At 37.1% G+C, this 20,769-nt stretch overlaps 1 protein-coding gene across 2 annotated transcripts in view; it reads right to left on the reverse strand.

Moving 5' to 3' along the window:
* Positions 1-20,769, reverse strand: part of EDIL3 (EGF like repeats and discoidin domains 3) — a 262,282-nt gene that overhangs the window by 121,561 nt on the left and 119,952 nt on the right. For both annotated transcript variants that reach the window (XM_072359069.1, XM_072359070.1), the window contains one exon: positions 4,753-4,881. In XM_072359069.1, coding sequence (XP_072215170.1) covers positions 4,753-4,881 — 129 coding nt within the window. The remainder of the gene's footprint in view (positions 1-4,752; positions 4,882-20,769) is intronic.

Consider the following 20,769-nt stretch of genomic DNA (forward strand, 5'->3'; position numbering starts at 1 on the left):
TAAGCCTAAGCTTGTATTGCAAGAGAAGTCACGGTGAGTGTTTATCAGTAGAAGCACAGGGTGTGCATCTAGTATGGCATATCCGCATCTACCCTAGTATGTTAAATTTGCCCATGTGGCTCAGGATGCTTCTGGCTTGGAACAAGCTGCATCTGTGCAAGATACAATTGGTTTCAGCCTCCAAAACAAGACAGCTGCATGCAAACTGCCTGTGGGGAATGGATTCTGGATGACTCTATCACCAAATTGCAGGTGGAATCAGTTTAGCAAGAGTACCTGCTCATTAAAACAAACAAAATCCATGCCACAGAACGTTCTCCAGCTTCCTCACACATATATCTTCCTCAGTAGATGGACAGGTTCCTGCACTTGAATTTGCTACTAAACCAAAGGTGTAGATTACACATGATCTCAACTAGGCCAGATTCATGTTAACTGGTCCTTCCAGCTGCAGCCCTGCACTAAAAGCCAGTACTCTATGCATACAGAATCACAGAATTGTAGGGGTTGGAAGGGACCTCCAGAGATCATCGAGTCCAACCCCCCTGCCAAAGCAGGTTCCCTACACCAGGTCGCACAGGTAGGTGTCCAGGCAGGTCTTGAATATCTCCAGAGAAGGAGACTCCACCACCTCCCTGAGCAGCCTGTTCCAGTGAAATTGGATACTTGGAATGATACCTCAACATATTACTAAAATGTAAGCTGATGTTCTGTCACATGCCCACCCACTCCAGCTGTGCATGTTCTCAACATATTAATGTGGCAGCTGCAAATACACAAACCATTTAGACTGTGGAGACAGAAAGCAGAGAATGCTGGAATAACACTAGGAAGAGCTTTCCTACATTATCAAACATGTTTGTTTAATAAGCTTTAATCCTCTTAGAGTGTAAGGCATTTAGTAATGGCCGGCAGCGTTAGCTATCAACAGAATACAAAGTAACAAACCAAACACTTAAATCTGGACTCTTTGCTGTTTCAAACTTTGCTTTTTTGAGGATGAACCTCTTAGTTATTTCAATTCGCTGAATGGCAGACACAATTTGACATATTTTGATGATAATCACAATAACACTTGTTATCTATATAGGTTGTCTTGAAAGTAATGCATTGTATTTCTTTCCACAGAATCTACATACCACAATAACACAATTTGATTGAGCAAATTCTCAGCTACAGAATACTATTCTTCAACATAGTCACCACCATTAGCTGTGTGTTTCTGACACTGATGAACATGAGCCTGCATGCTGCGCTCATAGCATTCTGTTCTAGCAGAGGTAAACCACTGCCTCTGTCACCACTGCTGGAACGCCTCACTGTGCTATGTGCCCTGTTTGGTCTCCGTAAGTGTTCAGCAAATGAAGATCAATAGAGGCACTTTGTTTCCACATGGGGTAATTCAATGACACACCTTTGCTTCATACACACTTCAATCTAGCTATAGATGTCCATGTTCACTGCAGGAGTGTTGGACTAGACGACCTTTATGGGTTCCTTCCAACCCAAACAAATTCTCTGATTCTGTGATTCATTACCCCTCTGCTCCTATCTGTCACACAGCAACAAAATGTAATGGAATACTGGTGGGAAGGTGATACTGCCATACCACCAACATCCGCATCTGATGTAATGGGACAATTTAATAAAACAAGAAGCATTACTCTTGGGGAGCCCTCCTATATTACTCTATTTTATGTTTGTTTGTTTGTTTGTTTTTTGTCTGTTTATTTTGTGTGTGTGTGTGTGTGTGTTTGTTTGTTAAGTATGTGAATAATTCATCTATTTCACACTTAATCTCTGCTAGTCCTCCATGGTCAATCTCTGCCTCTGCTCAACATGGTGCCTCTCACAGGATGCTGTCCTTCCTGAACTGATTCCACATGGCACATGGGAGTCCCACAGCCCGCAACTTTCCAACAGCTCCCCAGCACAGCTCTGTAATGCAGGATCCACCTTTCAGGCACTACTCCAGCGCCATCCCCACAGGTGGCAGCTCCCCTGGCTCTCCTGGACAGCCTGCTCCTCCTCACCCTTGTCTCCCAGCTGCTGTCACACAATGGTGTTTTCTTCCTTAACTCTGCTCTTGCAGAGCACACCCAGAGTCACTCATAGCTCAGCTCTGGCAGTGGTGGGTCCATGTTGGAGCAGCTGGAGCTGCTCTGCTCTGACATGGGGCACTGATGGGCTCTGCTCACACAGACCATTCCTGCTGCCCCCTGCTACCAAAACATTACCACATAAGCTTGCAACTTATCTTTCAGTCAGCATGATCCTGAAGAAAACATTACCTGCTGTTCTTAGAAATGAGCATCACACTTAAGGAATACACCCCAGTCCTGCCGGGCATGAGTTTTATGCTATTTTCAGGAATTTAAGTGCTCTGAACTACTCTCTGGAAGAGCTGTTTCTCAGTGTAGAAAGACTGTAGGGAGACTTGCTTTCTTGCCTCAAGCAAGTTTTTGCAAATTCCTCTCTCCTTGTCACTAGATACTGTCAACAGCATGTTTGAAAGCCAGACTGTCATACTGAAGCAGCTTCTTAGGTGTCTCCATACAAATCTCCCCAGGTTAAAAACAGCGGAGTCTTTACTATCCTATCTTTTTCAGACTTCTTACCACTGAGGAATAGATAACCACTGACAATTAATATTGTTTTGGCAATAAATCTTTACTATGAAATCAGCGATCTTGCTAATGATCAATTTAGTAATTTATACATTAGTTATTTATACGGGTAAAAGTCAAGGAACAGCAGAAATATTGACCCGATTTTTGTTGGTAAGAATGTCAGAATACCGGCTTTGGGAACATATCCTGATTGAAAAATCAGTCACTTAACTTAATTGATTTAGCAACAGTATCTCAGACATAAGAGAAGTCTGAGATAAGAAACCTTGCACAAGAGAGAATAACATGATTTCTGGATATCTTAACAATTTAGATGAAGATACACGTCTTTCAGTGAGGTCATTTTAATGATGGATCTAGTTTGACAGACTTCTTATTTGATTTAGAATGAATTCAGAACTGAACTTCTGAACTTTATGAAGTAGAGGAACTCATATAAAAGGAACTTCATGAATTAAGCTAAAGAGATATCATATTAAAGAGTTACATTAAATGCACCACTGGAAGTCAGATTTTTCCTTATTAAAGCCAGGTTCTCCTCTGCTTCTCATAGCTGATGTCCTTAGAGACACCCTGAACATCTATATATTGCATATGGTTTATTACCACATCTTAAATCAGACTCTCTGAAAAAGACTGAATGCCATTCTCCCCCAAAGACAAACTTTTCACATAAATTTATCTTACTGGAAATCCCATTAGCTCCTGTCTTCTCCCTATGGTGAATCTGAATTGCCCATGTGAGAACTCTGCTTTATTCTGAAATTAGTGTAAGTGTACTTTGCTGATTATCAGGAGGATAACAGTAGCTAATTGTTACACATTTGAATATTTTCAAAAGGATATGGGGACCCAGTAAACAGCTATGATTAATGCCATAATTCACTACTGTATGTTTGTTTTTCCATCAAGCTGGTAATATATGATTTTTTTCAGACACTACAGGCTAGAGCGTTCATTTTTCTTGATGAAAATTTGTTGTGTTATTCACTTCATGGCATCCCTAATAAAGGTCACTTCTTTGACATTAATAGTTAGCAGAACACTACACACTGCACCAGGCGTTGACTATGAGCCTAGTGTTATGATAGTGAACCTAAGAACATTAGGCCTCATTATGATGTTCCTTCATACGGCCTGGACATCAATAGCACACAGAAACTGTTTGCTCCACCCTTACCAAGCGTAGTCACAAGGACTGATATACAAGTTCCTATCTTGGGAGATTCTAAAGGCTTTTTCTTCACTTAACAGACAGCAGACTCTTGTAAAATACAGGCAGACACCAAAGGTCAGGAACAGCAAAGCCCACAATTTAGCCCAGGTGAAACTTACAAGCTGGTACAACCTTGAATTACAGTCGGACATAACTGTGCCTTGTTTCCTGTTCTGAAGACTCCTGAGCTCCTGGTTACACAGTTTAAAGACAGGCATCAGAATTATGCTGTGAACTCATTCCTCTCTTGAGTGAATATCAAAATCTGACAGTTTTTTTTTTCTTTTTTATATTGCTGCTTATCAGTTCCATAACTGCATAATCTTACTGTTAGCAATCTAATCTGAAACCAGGAGAAACTCTTCACGTATATTATAAGGAAAAAGATGTCCAGATATTGCATTTAAAAGATGATTAAATATAAACCCTATTTAAGTTTGGAACTTCCACCCTTAGATTTAGATACTGTGATTCAAGGCATTTATTCTTGATTTACAAATACACAAGTAAAGAAAGATGGAAAAGGTGTATTTATACACAATATTTTTTTTTTTTCAGTCATCCTTTCCACATTTGCATGCCATAAATCAGAACAAATGCACAGACATTTCCAACAGAAAAGGATCTGTACTATTTCAAATACTGTCTTCCATTAAATCCACGATAAATGCAATTGCATTTCCTTAAGATGTTTTATAGTGTACATAAAGCATTCACTCTTACGTTGAGTAAATTGGAAATAACACCATTTTCTGATGGTAGTAACAGTATTCAGTGGTATCAGCTTGATCACAAAATCAAGGATAACGAGTTAAGAAAGTGAGATCCAGTGTTGATCTTCAAGACTGCAAGCTAATAAAAAGGCTTCTGTCCATAAATACTTAAAAGTTACCATGTGGAACTTACTGTGCTGGCAGTGAATCCCATTAAAACCTTCTGGACATTTACAAACATATCCTATGAATGTATCGCCTCGGTATGCTTCACTAATTTCACACATCCCACCATTATGACACGGATTAGGAAGGCAGGGTCCTAAGAGAAGGAATAAAAAAAGAAAAAAGCAAGAAGTTAAGTGTATATAAACATATAATAAAAAAAATCATAATTTTACACTCATTAAGGAAATAAAATCCCTCATCTAGACCTCCATATTCCACTAAAAGATATCCTTCACTAAGTTCAGATAACTTGCCAGCACAGATTTTTACGAACAAGAAAAAATATGAAGCATGTCACTACTCATTAATCATAACATTATTTTTTAATGTAAGAGAAGACAGGAGACAGAGAAGCTAAATCTTGCTCTCCTATTAAAGATAACAGGCATTCTAACTTTTATACCACTGTGCCAATACGTATTAATCAAAAGTGCCTATCATGTATGGAGTGACATGTACATTACCCCTGAGTAATCACTACCTTTCAAGCGTGTGACCTTTGCTATGGCTTTGTATGTCTATTTGAATACGTAACTATTTGGCCCAGAAGTCAAGTTACTAAACCAACTGTTCTTTTCCATAGAGCACCTTTTCAACAAATCCACTTCAAAAAATTCTTCTAGTTGAATTTTGTTTTTTTTTTCCCCCAAACTAGCCAATACATTGGCTACATGGATACATTAAGTTTCAGCTGTGAGATCTGATTTGTTAAGTTTGCAATGACTACACTTGTCTTTTGGTCCACATATTACTCTGTCCATGGTGTGTGTAAGCAACATGAGCCACTGTACTATCTTACTAATGTTACATGTGCTGCTCTGAAAGTAATGCCTTCTATTTACTTCCATGAAGATGACAACAGATACAAAGGGCAAAATAATACTATTGTATAGATAGAGCAAATTCTCAGCTACCAAATACTCAACACAGTCACCATCACTAACTACGCAGTTTCTCCAGCAATTAACAACAGTCTGCATACTGCACTTGTAGCAATGTGCGCAAGCAGAGGTAACCCACTGTCACAATCATCACTGCAGACATGCACCTCCTGCCTCCCCACTGTGCTCACATCCACTGGTTAGTCTCCATAAGTGTTCAGCAAGTGCCAGTGAATGTCAGTGGGTGCCATTTCTTCCACACGGAGGAATTCAATTACACACTTTTGCTTAATTTGCACTTCCACGTCAGACTTTATATTTTCAGACTGCCCTTCCACTGCCATCTGTTGCATATCCACTGCATTCAACCTCTACTGCCATACTACCACCATCTGCCTCTGACACTGTGAACCAACATCATGAAATAGGAGGCAGTACTTACTGAGCAGCCCTCGTACATTTAGCATATCTCTTAGAAGAAGAAAATACTTTATAATCCTGATGAATTAATTTTCCAACCTCATTTTAAAGAACTGACTGGAAAGCTTCATATGCAAGTTAGCATGTGAAAAGATTTGTAAACGCAGTATAAAGTATACTATTTGCAACCTTCGCTGTGTAACCCAAAAGCTGATAATCTTTATTTGCTGAATTGCAGTGTAATAATTACTCATCCACTTAAAATCATGTTTAAAAAAAAAAAAAAAAAAAGACATGAAGTTCTTTCCACAGCATAATTTACTGACAATCAGCACTGGGAATTGAATGATTTAAGTTTAAAGAGGCTCTGTGTTTAATGTTTCTCAGAGTCTGGCTATTTATGTTTTCAATTACAAACTCAAGGTTCGACAGATGTTCAGAGTCATGGCACATATTCAGAATATCACCTTATGAAAACTACATTCTCTGAGAAAACATTAATTTGCAGAGGACAAAAATTATCAGAATGACAATTTTGTCAGAACACATTCCACAGTTATAACTGCTTGTGTTGTTAGAGCAGTTTGAGAAACTAACCACGTACATGCTTCTATTACAACTCTGTATTTAGTGTAACCTAGGACACAATCCTGCACAAATTGTGCTTATGCACTTCATTAAGCATGGACTATGTGCCACTGAATCCAATACATAAAACACATGAATATCTGTCAGTCTATTTCAAGTGTACTTAATAGCAAAGAGAAAGGAAAAACCATGAAGACCAAAAGGAAGACAGACCGGCCGCTGCCATGTTTGCTTTTTACATTCGCATTCTCCATTACACTTTAAATATAGTGGTATACTACTTTTAATTCCAGAGAGTCTACTGGTAGGTCAAATAAGTTTCATGGTTTCCAACTTCCACAACTTCTGTTCATGTTATTTCTCCTCTGTAATACTCCGAGAACTTTGTCAGTCTTATCTTTTGTCTCCCAATGAACACGGACTACATACTTTTTCAAGTCTCTTTCACAGTGCTGAAGTTTGGGGAGTAACTGCAGGTAGTCCTGTATGTTAATTATTTCTATTCGTGTGGAACTCTCATCTTCCAAGAACAATAAATCTTTTAGCAATTATTTTCTCATTTTGCTTGCTGGTTTCTCCATATGGTTTGTTAAGCACATGTTCAGCATACTTCCATTGATTTTTCTTAGGTTTTGCATTTTCTTGGATCGCTCTAAAGTACAAAGGCTTAAAAGGTGAATTGAGCAGCACTGTTATAGATACACTGGTGTATGCCAGTACTTCTATCTGACCATAATCTTCTACAGCACTTTCCAACTGCGAAGAAAACACTGGCATGAATGAGTTTTTGACTGTGGTTGTCATTTGTTCATAAACATACAATAACAGTGTTTTTAATATAAATGCTGAGTGTTTTTTTGTTGTTGACAGAAATTGGTGGTGAGCAATGAAACATACTAATTAAATGCACTGAAAGTAGTTAACAAAAATCATCTAATTTTCACTAGCTAATATTTATTTCATCAAAATGACACAAACTCATCTGCATTTAAAAGAATGAATGACTGAAACTCAAAGAAAGCCTGCAACATGGTACTTCATTTCTCCTAATTCTCAGCAGTATCAGTGTCCATGGAACCCAGGACTTTTAAATTGTATGAATCACTAAGCATATAATTTATTTATGTTTTTAACCTGAGTCAATCTCATACCCTGTTTAACACATACAATTGTAAAGGTTTGAGTGCCTTGAAGAATCTAGGTCCTCAGCCAGCAATCATTTCATTTTAAACACTAAAATTGGTATGGAGAGTCTGGGCACTGTTGCCACATGATAAGAGCTCCCATCTAACTTCCTTGAGCTTTTAAGTAACAACATATTGAATGCTGGATAATTAATTCCCTGACAATCTGATTAATATTCTCAGTTACTCAAATCTATAGCAGCAAGCTTGAAAGCATCCTTCTTTACTAAAAAACAAACAAATAAAACCCTTGTCAACTGATTTTTTTAAAGAACAGTGGGCTTCAGGGATTTGTTTTTCTAAATCAATAGCACTGTAATACTTCTGCAGGTAATCTTTAAGTAGCTTCAAACACAAAGAGAACAACATTTGACCAATATTAATGAGCACTGGAATTCGATGGTATGCTTTCCAGGCATTTTTATCCCTGCTCATATAAAGTAATGTCAGCAAGATTAATTGTGCACTAAAAACAATAGATCTATTCACTTTGCTGCTCCCTTTGAACCCTTTTGTGCATTTACAGGGGTATTAGCCAAAATAATAAGTAAAAGTATACTCCAAAATACATCATTCTGTTATTCAGTTGAAATCCCACCCTGTTTTGGAGAAAAATATTGAAAGTTAACTTATAGCTTAATGGGTTTTAAATTTTTTAGATGCTCTGACTAAATCTCTGATATTTTATAGATGGAGAAATCAAGCAAATGCAACCTCAGTACTGAGTTGCTATGGGGCTCGAGGCAGATCTGTGTCATCTGTTTTGTTCTTTGACAAGTACAGCCAATTAAAACTTCATAAATACAGTCTTGTATAATGCAGTACCGAAGAAATAATTACATATTTGAAAAAGACCATTAGTTCATCTATAGCAAGAGAAGGCAGGAAAGCAAGGGAATTTTCATTTCCTTAAAAAGGAAGTAATTTTTGACACTGAAAACACACAGAGTGAACAAGCCAGTAGAGGAAAATTGTTACATGATTCTTTCTTCTAAGGAACTCAAATTCTTCTGAAGTAGTACAGAGGACTGTTCAAATATCTTTTGAATGTTTCTCCTGACAGTTTCATGGAAACATCTTTTTTTGGACTCCTTTTTTTTTTTTTTTTTTTTCCCCTGCCCTGTCTACCAGTTTTGAGGGAAACAAAACCAAAAGCAAACAACACCCTGGAGACATCAGCATTTGTAAAACACACTTTAATATGTGTTAAGTGAACATGATTACATAAAATTTTGATTGTTCTCATTTCAGTTACTTGGTAAATGAGCTAATTTTACTATAGACTAGCTATTTCTACAGAAGTAAGCTACACAGTGCAATGGAAACAGACCTGAAGAACAAAAGAGCTAATGCTCAGGATCTAACAAGCACACAGTGTCTCTCCTGCAAAATGAGAGGTATATGAAAGATTAATTTACTTTGGGTTAACCTTAGACTTTGTAAAGGCTTCTTATCTGCTTACATTTGTAGATAGGAGATATGAAACCAGTTGTCCCTTTTAAATTTCCATAATGCACTGGAGTTTATGGGGGAAAAAAAAAAGAAAAGCTTATGATTCCTGTGCACTGATGATGGAAAAGTACAGCCCCTGCACTGCTCAACCAGCTAAAGACAGCAACAGCTATACACAACTGCAAGAAGTTTTTTCGCAAACATAGAATCTGCTGCTGCTTTGGTGGGAGAGATATTCAGAAACACCACTTGCAGGTCTTCTTTAAAGTCTGGTTCCCTCAAAAGTGTGCTTGCTGCTGTGCTAAAACAGGAAGATCAAAAATCAAACTGCCATTATTTCTTACAAGGACAAGATTAGATGAAGAATATGAAAACCAAGGAAGAGAAAGAAAAAAATAAAGAGAAGAAAAATGTTCCCTGGTGGAGTGATGTGCACAAAATGATCACAGTTACAACTGGGAACACTTCTGATGACACCTATCTATCTCTTCACATAGCAATAATGCAATTTCAATGAAAAACACTAAATCAGATACTGACACTGATATACATCAAGATGAAGACACTGTTAGTTACAGAGCTAATTGTTTCATTTATTTTGTGGAATATTACTACAGTAGGACTAACAGATAATGCTACTCTGATGATATAGCAAGATCCAATGAAAATCAAAACAGACACTGGAGTCACTATCAAACTAATAAAAGGTGTCAAAGGACATTTTTACATTTCATTCTAGAAGAAAAATATACTCAATCTGCTTGCCTTCATACAACTAATGTTTCCCTTGGATCTATAGAAGTGTCAATCCCATCTTTTACCTCCCCATCTTTTAAGTTTATCAGCAGTCTTTAACAATGTTTTAACGCAGAATCATGAAATCAAGGTATCTTTAGAGTTGGAAGGGACCTCTGAGGGCCATCGAGTCCTATACCCCTGCAATGAACAGGGACATGCACAGCTAGAACAGGTTGCCCAGGGCCTGGTCCAGCCTTGCCCTGAAAGTCTCCTGGAACAGGGCATCAACCATATCTCTGGACAACCTATTCCAGTGCCTCATCCCTTCACTGTACAAGACTTACTCCTTATACGCCATCTAAATTAACCCTCTTTAAGCTTGAACGTCAGTTTGAAGTATTTCTTTCTTTAATATTTAAGTGCTTCCTCTACTGTGACAGAGTTTACATACAAAGACTTCTTATATTTTGAAACAAACATATGTAAAGAAGTCAGTTGTACATGTGACATGTACAGGTGAACTTTGTGGGAATGATTAATGTCCCTGTTGCTGGGGATCAAGAAGGGAGAAATCTTCCCAGGATGTTTTGGACTATAATACTGAATTTGATGTATTAACCAGCTAATACAGTACCACATCTCTGCAGTCCATCAGTTCCTGCAACTTCGTAAGAATGCTGAAGAATCCCGAAACAGGAACAATCAAAAATATGCACTACATATATGTTTCATAAATATTTGAGATGAGCTTAATCTTGGATCTACACATTTAGGATAATCAGTTCTATTATGTACCTTCTCCACACAGTTATAAAAGATGCTTATATCATGTGTACATGCACGAATGAGGAACTACCTTCCAAACTGTACCAACTTCTTTCATTCCTCTTCATCCTTTACAGAACTCAATCCAAAAGGATTTTTGAAAACTATGTCCTTCCAATGTGAGCTTCTAGACTATAAAGTTTATCAGATACAAATCCAAAATATAAAACAACCCCATTTGAAAGAGTCTGCCTCCCACAGAAACACAAGTAAGAACTCAAAACCTGCAGGAATGTCCCTGCTAATAACAACAGAAAACTGTATGAAATGAGTGGGAATATAACAAATGCTTTTGAGGGTCTGTGATATCATATCCACATTTATAACTTTGCCTTTTAATTTATTAACATGATTACGAAAGGTTTGCCTGACACAGAGGCGGACTTTTGAATGACCAGTTGCACATCTGTATGGGAGTTATGTTACTTTAGATTAAAACCATTTCAACCACTCGGCAAAAGTGACCCAGCATCACTTGCGTTCTGGGGATAGATCACACCAGGTCTCACTAACACACACTGAGCCACTCCGTGCCTAAGACTTATCTGCTGCTCATGTATTCTGAGGATTATGTCTGCATTTAGAAGAAAGTACCATTTCCAAAGAACATTCTTGACATAGCTGGATGCAAAGAACAACATATTTGCTAACTACCTGAAGCTCCAATCATAATTCAGATGCTTGTTTTGCACTATGCTGTATCAAGGACATTCAAGGAGAGAGTTCCCAGCAGATGTGCTACTGACCTTATGTCAGAAACAACTGTCATCCCAGAAATAGCTTCTTATTGTCGAAAGCTCATTCTATAGCAGTGCATCTTCAGTAACATATGAATATGTTGCAGTCCCATAGTTGTTCTCTTACTCACACTTTTCTATTTTTGCTTGTTTATTTTTGCCCTTAAATAAAGTCTGGGTTCAATATTTACATAAACACCTAAGCAATGTATTTTATTCTCATTTCGTATTTTACTGATGCACTGTGGAATGGCTCCAATAACGACACGTCACTTTTAACTAAAACTTAAAGAAGTGAACCTTGATGTAGCCTGAAGTACCTCACCCTTCATCCCTCAATTCTTCCAAATTGTAATGAGAAATCCCTGCTAGCTCAGCATACATGAATATTTCTAAAACAAAGGTTAAAAATACCCGTAACTACTACAGATCAATACATTTCAGACTGATTCCTTCTGGAATTTACCACTGATGAGTTCATTTTGCTGTTAGAAGGCAAATTAATTTTATAACAAAAATATTTGTTATTGTTACAGCTTGCTATTTATTGGCCTATTTAAAATTGAAGAGAATAGGCACGGAAGAACATCTTCACAGTCTATAAGGAATATGGATAATTCTAGTTGACTGTCACAGAATAGATCAGCTTATAAAAGAAACTAGTAAAAATAAATGTTACCAACATCTTGTTAAGAATTAACAAGAATGTTTAAGAATTAACATTCTTAAAATACCAGCTTAAAATAAATAAATAATAAATAAATAAATCTGTTTGGCCTGGCTCATGAACGTATTAGAGTATTGGTACTGTATTAGACCCTATCAAACAATTCATTATAAATGAATGGCAATGATCTAGACTTAATTGCACTGTGATTAAACATTTATCTAGTTTTTAAATGCAGCAAATGGAGTGTGCTGATTATAATGATCAAGGTGTCTCCATCTGGATGCAGCAAAAGCTAAGGTTCACCCCCTGAGTATGAAATGGTTTAGGTCATTTCTGCACATTTCACTCTGAAACTCTTTTGTTAATTTCTGTTACAGAGAAATTTAAAGCAATTGTCCATCCACCCCCCAGAATATTTTATCCAAATAAGTAGAATATTTTCTGGCTATTTGAATTTAAATTTGATAGCTATACAGTGTCTTGCCTTAAAAAAATAGTCTAAGGTTCTTACTTAACCCTTCCATCCACTAGAGACAGATTAAAACCACACTTGAGGTGTGCTCATTCTAGTAGGCTAGGCAGTGATACTGCAAATGGTGGAACTTGAAAACACTCCAAAATTGTAGTGTTTTGCAAGATGTTCTCCACAAATTCTGCTTCATTATTTGTTTACATACTCCTCAGCTGCCAAGTTCAGAACTACCTCCCATTTTCAATGCTTTTTTTCTCCCACTGTCTATATTTTCTATCACATACATACATGTTTCTGAAAAAATCCCGCAGACTTCTATCCTTCCCTGTTATCTCATAAACCCACCTTAGGTCATTCTAGGTTTCTGCATGCACATTTACAAGAGTTTGTCTTCCCCCCCCAAAAAAACAACAATCTTTAAAGAACCTCCATGTTCACATCCCTTGCATTCTCTTCCAACTTTACACTCAGAAAACCGCATTTGCATTTTACTCCCAGATGACACTACTCCTGTCATTGACTTGCTCCATTCTTTTTAATTAAATATGGGGACTCGGTTGCTACAGTCCTCTTTTCCTTGTTCAGCCACCTTGTTTTTCTCTACAAGTTTTGAAATATGGAAGACTTTTAAAAGAGAAGACTGGCTTCTTGATCTTTCTGATGCTTTTCTTTTTACCTCTTGCAAAGACCTGAAGAACTATTTATGTTAAAAACAAACAAACAAAAAAGCAGAGAAATACTGTAGATTGTGAAGGATATATTTATACCATCACAGTTCAGTTCACTGATGCAATGCCAGGATGCTATCTGTATAGTTAAATATGAGAAAATTGTTTAGATGAAGAAACAAGAAAATACAGTAAGACAGCAGCACTGTCCTAACAAAAAGAGTACTTAAACTGCTTCACAGTGTTATTTTGAAAAGGCCTACCTATGTGAGCTGCTTGAGTTTATATTCAAACTGATATGCATTAAAGATCACAGCTTACAATAGCGGGCAGAAGGGGGTGGGAAGGAGAGCCTGAAGGATGTGTAGATGCATTTGTTTTTATAACCAGGCACCAAAAAATTCTGAAAACTATATGATCTTAAAAAAGTCCTGTACTTACAAATATTTTATTGTTTCACTCCTCTTTTTCTGCTTGTCAATTACATTTTGAGTGCTTCAGAGAAATGTGAATCACTAAGATCACCAGCTGGCCACTGAATCTCAAGAGAGATCTCTGGACTTGAATTTAAGCATAATCAGCTAACCAGCAGCTTTAGAGCAGAGATACAGAATGGTGAATTTCACACAAGCAACACAACCTCACCACAAATGAGTCCTTATATCCAAACTGTGTCATCCTGAGGGATGAGCACACCACCACAGCCTGCACAGTGAGCTGGGGTGATTAAAGGGTCAGTTCAAAAGTGCATTCCTAACAACACTAATGTTTATAGAGTTTCCTTTAAAACTAATTCCACAAATCTGCTCTTTATTTAATTAAAACAACTCCTTCTGTGTACTTATTACATTTGTCTGCTGCCTAAGTGAAAGGCAGCTAGCAATAAGGAAACTATGTACAGTTTTTTGCAAACTCCAACATCATTTGAGATTTCCATGCAACAGCCATTTTTAGCATCACTTTTCATGTCCTCATATATGAGTATGTCAGTTTTCATTGTTTTACTTCACTTTAAAACCATCAGCAATCGGGACATCTTATCCTTTTCTGAAGTGCTGTGTTCCACTAACAACTGAAAAAAGGAAGAAAGAACTAAAAAGATAATGTAAGCCTTAATTATAACAGCAAATAGATTAAACTCCAGTTAGTCCACGTGCTTAGAATTCCACTGGGAGCTAAATATGGCAACAATCTAAACGTATCCTACTTGTATTTCTATGAGTCAGGTTCTAATTACTAATGTTCTGTTAATGACATGGAAAGAGCAGAAGGGAATCTTGGAGGGTGGTTATCCTTAGGATACAAAATACTATTACAAAATGATAAAAGAGAATTGCTAAATGTGAAATACATAGAGACCAAAAGGACTTGAAGTTGATCACAGGAGAAACCAAGTGAAATAGATGAATCTTGCACTGCAGCTGTTTACTTCCCTGAGGTTGTATGATGGGGGTAGTATATTTATCCTCAACACCTTGCATTTTTTTCAGCTGTCACCAGAATTTCCCAGTTTTATGTATCCTACCCTAAATTCTCATGAATTCCAAATCCTGCACTCTGTCACTATTTGTTGTATTTCTATTCCTTCTTAGCTAGGTCATCACTCTCTTTTTCGCTCATAACTCATTCCCACTTCCCAGAATGGAAGCCAAAATGTTTTTCACGTGTTGATAGAATCCAACATGATCATCCAGCTTTGAAAAATGCAGATACTGCAATTAGGCTCAGAATGACATGGTTAAACACCATGCCATGAGGATAAAACCACTACTGCATTAATTTACTAGGTACTTTGAGAGAGAATATCCTTTGCTACATGACCTTCACAGCCTAAAATAAATTCTTCATTTGGAAGTACTTAAGAAGTTACTGATCTTCATTCCGCTACCGAAAGTGCAGACAGAAACAAGACTAGATGACAAATAAGTTACTTTATACCTTTTGCCCCTACACAAGGGCAGCTAAAAAAGAATACTGACTTGACAGAATCACTGATTTGTATTTTGTTTTAAAAATGCCCAGTTCTAATACCTTGCAGACAAAATTACTACAATGATTTTATCTTCCAGAAGGCTGGATTAATACTATGTTTAATTAAAAAAAAAAAAAAAAAAAAAAAAAAAAAGATTGTTTTAAGTGGATGAAATAATGCAGAAAGCTTGAAACTAATGAAATTCATGAATAATTGTAACCAAGACTTGTAATATTGATGTCAAGAACTAACTCATGTTCTGCTGCTAAAAGAAGTATGGTATTCCACAGAGTAAATACATAAGTTTATACTCAGATCGTTTTGCTTTTAAGCTATAGCTTCTTCCTTGCTGCTTAGTCATTTTAATAAAATTTAATGAATTCTAAATATTTTCTTTTCCTATCAATGACAATTTAAGTAACATCCAAGGTTTAGAAGGGTGCAATTCATTTTAACATTTTTAGACAACTAGACATTTAAGGGAGTGTGTTATATTTTTGTGATTGTTATTTTTATCAGAACAGTTGTCATGCAAGCTCAGCTCCCACAGCAGCCAGTGGAAGCCGTATCCTGAATAACCGAGTACACTAATGGAGTGGACTGTGAATGCTTTTGTTGTTTTTCTTATCATCGGGACTACTAATAATTCTCATTTGGCAGTTTATTACTTTGTAGAACAGGGAAGCTTATGTAAATGTTTTTACCACAATTCTGAAGTCACATAGTATTTAAATTTAAGGACCACAACTGAAATCAACAATTTTACATAAGTACCAGGAAAGAGACAAAATAAGCTGTTTCCCAAATAATATTTTGAAACACTAAATACATGTAGATAAAAGTGCACTGCACAGCAGAACATACCTGAATTCTTTAATACTACAGGTTGTTTTTAGTTTAAACCCAACAATGAACATTTATGTTCTGAGGTTATATCCTGTTTATCTAAAGGCTTCCAGTTAGGAAAAATTAAATACATTTTAATTACAGTAGTAAAGGCTTCAAAAGAACATACAACGAAAAAGAACCTATTCATTTTGTAAGATAAAAGTATAAAGGAAGGTCTTGGCTCTGGCAAATGGTCATTAGCATATGAAAAGGCAATCAATTAGAACAATAATGAGAATTAATAAATGTAAATGAGGAGGCAAATACTTGCCATTGCAAAAGAAGACAGAAGAAGTTGCTGTGTACGTGCAGAAATCCACACATCCCTGACTGAGTAAATCTGATTATTTCTATGCCCCTAAAACCATTTTTCATCTCTTTACGTTAGGCATTACATCTCAATCTTGCTTTCAGTGACACATTTCACAGTGTTTTTTATTCTTGGTCAACATTAACAGCAAACAACCTCTGAGTGTTTTTTAAAATACAACAACTTTTTATACTATTCAAGTTAGGATAGACTTAGGAATCTTTTCAAAACCACAGTGAAACAGCTAGCCAAACAGTCAAATTATTTCATTCCATACCAGATAATAGGATTGACACCAGCACTGAGGTGTTTGGGGATAGCTTGTGCTTTTATCTTGGTACTGGTATTGGAGGCATTAGTAGTAGGCAGAATAACAGCAAATACATTGTATTTCAGGAAGGAAGTTTCCTAGGTGGAAACTAAGATGTAGTTGAGTAATTGGTGAGATAAAGATTCATAGTAAGACAGATAAAATGGAAAGAAAAGCAAAATTCAAAATTAAACTGTGTTTTAAACACTGCTCTTGGTCCACCAGGACACTTAATTCCATTTGCAGTTACATTGCTTAGCAATTTAAATACTTCCTCGTCTTTGATGCATGACAAACCCACAGCAGCATAATGGCACTGCACATATCCAAGACCTTGATCAATACAGTGATGCTGTTTCAGACTTGAAGCTCATGGCCACCCCAGCTCATTCAGTAAAATATGCAACATGGACCTACAAAAGCCTTTCCTCTTTCTATCCTTCCCATCATTACATGAACTCCTACTTCACATAATGTAACCTATGCATCTCCAACACAAAATGTAACATACTTATCTGATTATAAAATTGGTTGCAAAGAAGCCTGAAATTAACAAAAGTATTACATCTACTCGGTTCTGACATGCTCTCCACTATTTTGGCACGTGCCACAGAACTTGCTTTGGTACTTCATACCATCAAAAGGTGCTATCCAAACTGCCTAAGCCCAGGTAGATCTGTAAGTTAACCCCTACATAAGATGCTATGAGTTACCAAAATGACAGAGAAAGGATTCTGGTTGTAAGAATTAAAACATTTGGCTGTAAATATCATAATATATAGAGGAATGGTAAGAACACAAAGCAGTATGTTTATTGTTTCTGTAGTTTTTGGTCTTAAGACATTGTCAAATTAGCACTTTACCACTACTTTTTTTGGTTACGCTCTTTCTAACATGATGCTGGTGTACTGCAGTTGGTCAACACTACAGACTGCTACATGCAAGTAGCTTTTTGTAGGCTCAATATCTCTGAAGCACAGAATGTTCAAGATATTAAATGAACATACCAAGAGAAGGTATAATAAATATGAAAGAAAACGGAAGAACATAACAAATCAACAACTGTAACATATGCCAAGTCTAAAAATTCAAGAGAAAATTAGGAAGTGTGCACATACTTATATGTGTGCAGACATCATGATATTGGGCTGTGCCAGTTCAACATACACATGTGGGTCATTCCTGTAGAAACTGAGAAGGTGAATATTTAATTTCAGAGCTTTTTTCTCACATACTTAATAGAAAAATAGGATAATTGCTGTCTCTGTTTTACCTACAGGGATAACTTGTCCTCTGTAAGATCATATTTATCTTCTCTGACTGCAAAGAATGGCCAGTATTGCACTCCTCAGTTTTGTGGAGAAAACAATGATGTGATGATGTCTGCCTACGCTGTTTCTGCACTGTGCCTAAAAGAAGACTTTTGACTGAAGAGTCTTGGTGCAATTTAGTGTTAAACACATACCTGCCAACAGCAAGGAATTCATACGTATGCAAGAACTGGCACCCGTAACGTACATGACACCACTAAAACCTTACACTTAAGAATGTTATTTGGGTTGCAATATCCACCATGAAAGGGTCTGTGCAAAATGTATTTAGATTATTTAATAGCTCCCTTATTCCACAGTTCTTCACACTGCTATCGTGTACTATCTTTCTACAGGGCCAGTCATTGCAAATGGGTCATTATTCAGTACTTCTTTTATCCTCCAGGCTGACTGTGTAATACAAAGCCTTAGTAACTGCAAAGCACTTAAATCTGCACTGAACAGAAAATGAGTAAAATTTCTTCTTCAATACTCTTTATGTTTCCACAGTCAATTCAGTGCCATAAAGATGGACATAAGACACAATTTAAAACCAAAATATGCAGAAAATAACCCTCTTTCAATCCTACTTTTGAGCAGGGTCCCTTGCATCAGTCTTGTTAAGCTGCTTCCAAATCCTCAGTCAACCAGTGCTAATGTTTGTTTTGCTTTCAGTTGCGTTTGCTGTTTCTCCCTTTCCACATGCCTGATTCCTGGCTGGGATTTCTTGATTGCATTAATCCAATTTAATTGTATACTCTCACTAAAGAGGACGTGATATAGAGGGTATTTGGGGGTGGGTTGTTTTTTTCTTTTTTTTTCTTTTTTTTTCCCACCCTTCCCTCCCCCCCCCTCCCCCCCCCCCAATTCATTCTAGCTTTGGCTACATGTTTCTACAAAGTTCCCACCCAAAGCAGGCCTGATGCTACATGGCAGATCAAGGTAACTAATTGAAAGAACAGTAGCTGTGTGAGAGAAGTGGCATTTGGGAATAGCCTACTTTCAGCTGCATCCCTTTCAGCAGCAGCCAGACCAACACACATCGTCTGCCGGCATTCAACTCATCAAACACCCCTATTCAGACTCATTCACTCTGTGCTCCTGCACAACTCATTAATCTCATCGTAGCCTGCCAGTACCTTTCTCCAACAACAATTTATTGTCTCAGTTTCCATCTAATTCTTAAATGAAAATCTGTCAGTTAGCAGAGTACAATTTTGCCTCTATGTACTTACTATCTGTTCCCTTATTATGGTCAGCCTTTTGCCATGTTTTCTCCCATGCCTCACCTCCTGTTCTACGACTCCCTGTAAAGACAATCCTGCTAGGATGCTGACATATAGCTGCCTAAGGTTCTGCACTTCTCTCCAAGGGAGTCCTTTCCATCTGTTCTCATCTTGCTCTCATTACTCCATAGACACACTGGGTGTTAATACGACAGACTTGATCACACCCACCCACGCAGAGCATACGCAGTGATGATTTGCATGAGCTGGACTTCTACACTGTCTTCTAGGGGTTAGGAGTTTTCTCTGCTGATGGCGTGTGAACATCCTGGATTTCTCCACCTATAAAAAAGCACTCTCTGACATTACATTGAAATTCTGTTTTTTTTTGGTGGGTGTTTTTCTTCCTTTTTGTTTGTGGGTTGATGGGTTTTGTTTGTTGTTCTTTGTTCTTTTGTTCTGTTTGTCTGATCTTGAAAAGTAGTGAGCTTTTTTGCCAAAAAGATGCTCATTCAGTAAGGGAGAGAGTGAAAATACTGCTTAATTTCTGATTCTCACTTATGCAAGTTTCTACATTTTATATGTCCCAGCCTACTTATTATTATAGTCTTAAGGTCCACCTGGCATTCAAGGCTTTTTTTAATGCAGAAGCCCAATTTCCATCAGAACGGGGGTTCAAAATGACATTACATAATGTTTTGAATTCCTCTATATTTTGATTAAGGCATATGGATAAAATAATTAACCAGTTAGCTTCAGGCACTGAAAGTATATAGTTCAAGAAGAGAAAGAAAAGGAATTTTTAGAAGTGTGTCAAGCAAAGGAGTAAAGCTCCCTTAAAGACCCTGAGGGACTGGCAAATCCCTTCCTGTAGAATAATACAGAAAGATAGTTTTCCTCCTCAAAATATTCAAAACAGAATAGCTCTGCATATCGCAGCAGAATTACTGTGCCCTAGAAGACAGCCTGAGAGCAAGCTGTCACAAAAGTACAGTGCTCTGGACTCTGCTGTACAATGCGTGTAAGGTCCTTGCAAATGAGCTAGATGGATCTTTGTGGTTTTGATGGTGAGAGAGTAAGCAGATTAAATCTATCACCAACTGTCTGGGAAGTTGCATTTCAGTGAACTATGTACATGAATGCATTTTATTTTTTATTTTTTTTCCTTTTCTGATAATCATCCAAGGAGTTACAGTTTCAAATTCTTGCAATCAATAGAGGATCATTAGAGCATTATTTTCAAGAAGAGATGCCCTTTGCAAAATCCAATTTCACAGCCACAGTTAGTCAAATATTTGTAAGGCAAACAAATGCACAGTTAGCCTACAGAG

Source organism: Excalfactoria chinensis, chromosome Z, assembly GCF_039878825.1.
Source record: "Excalfactoria chinensis isolate bCotChi1 chromosome Z, bCotChi1.hap2, whole genome shotgun sequence".
NCBI classification, from domain to species: domain Eukaryota; kingdom Metazoa; phylum Chordata; class Aves; order Galliformes; family Phasianidae; genus Excalfactoria; species Excalfactoria chinensis.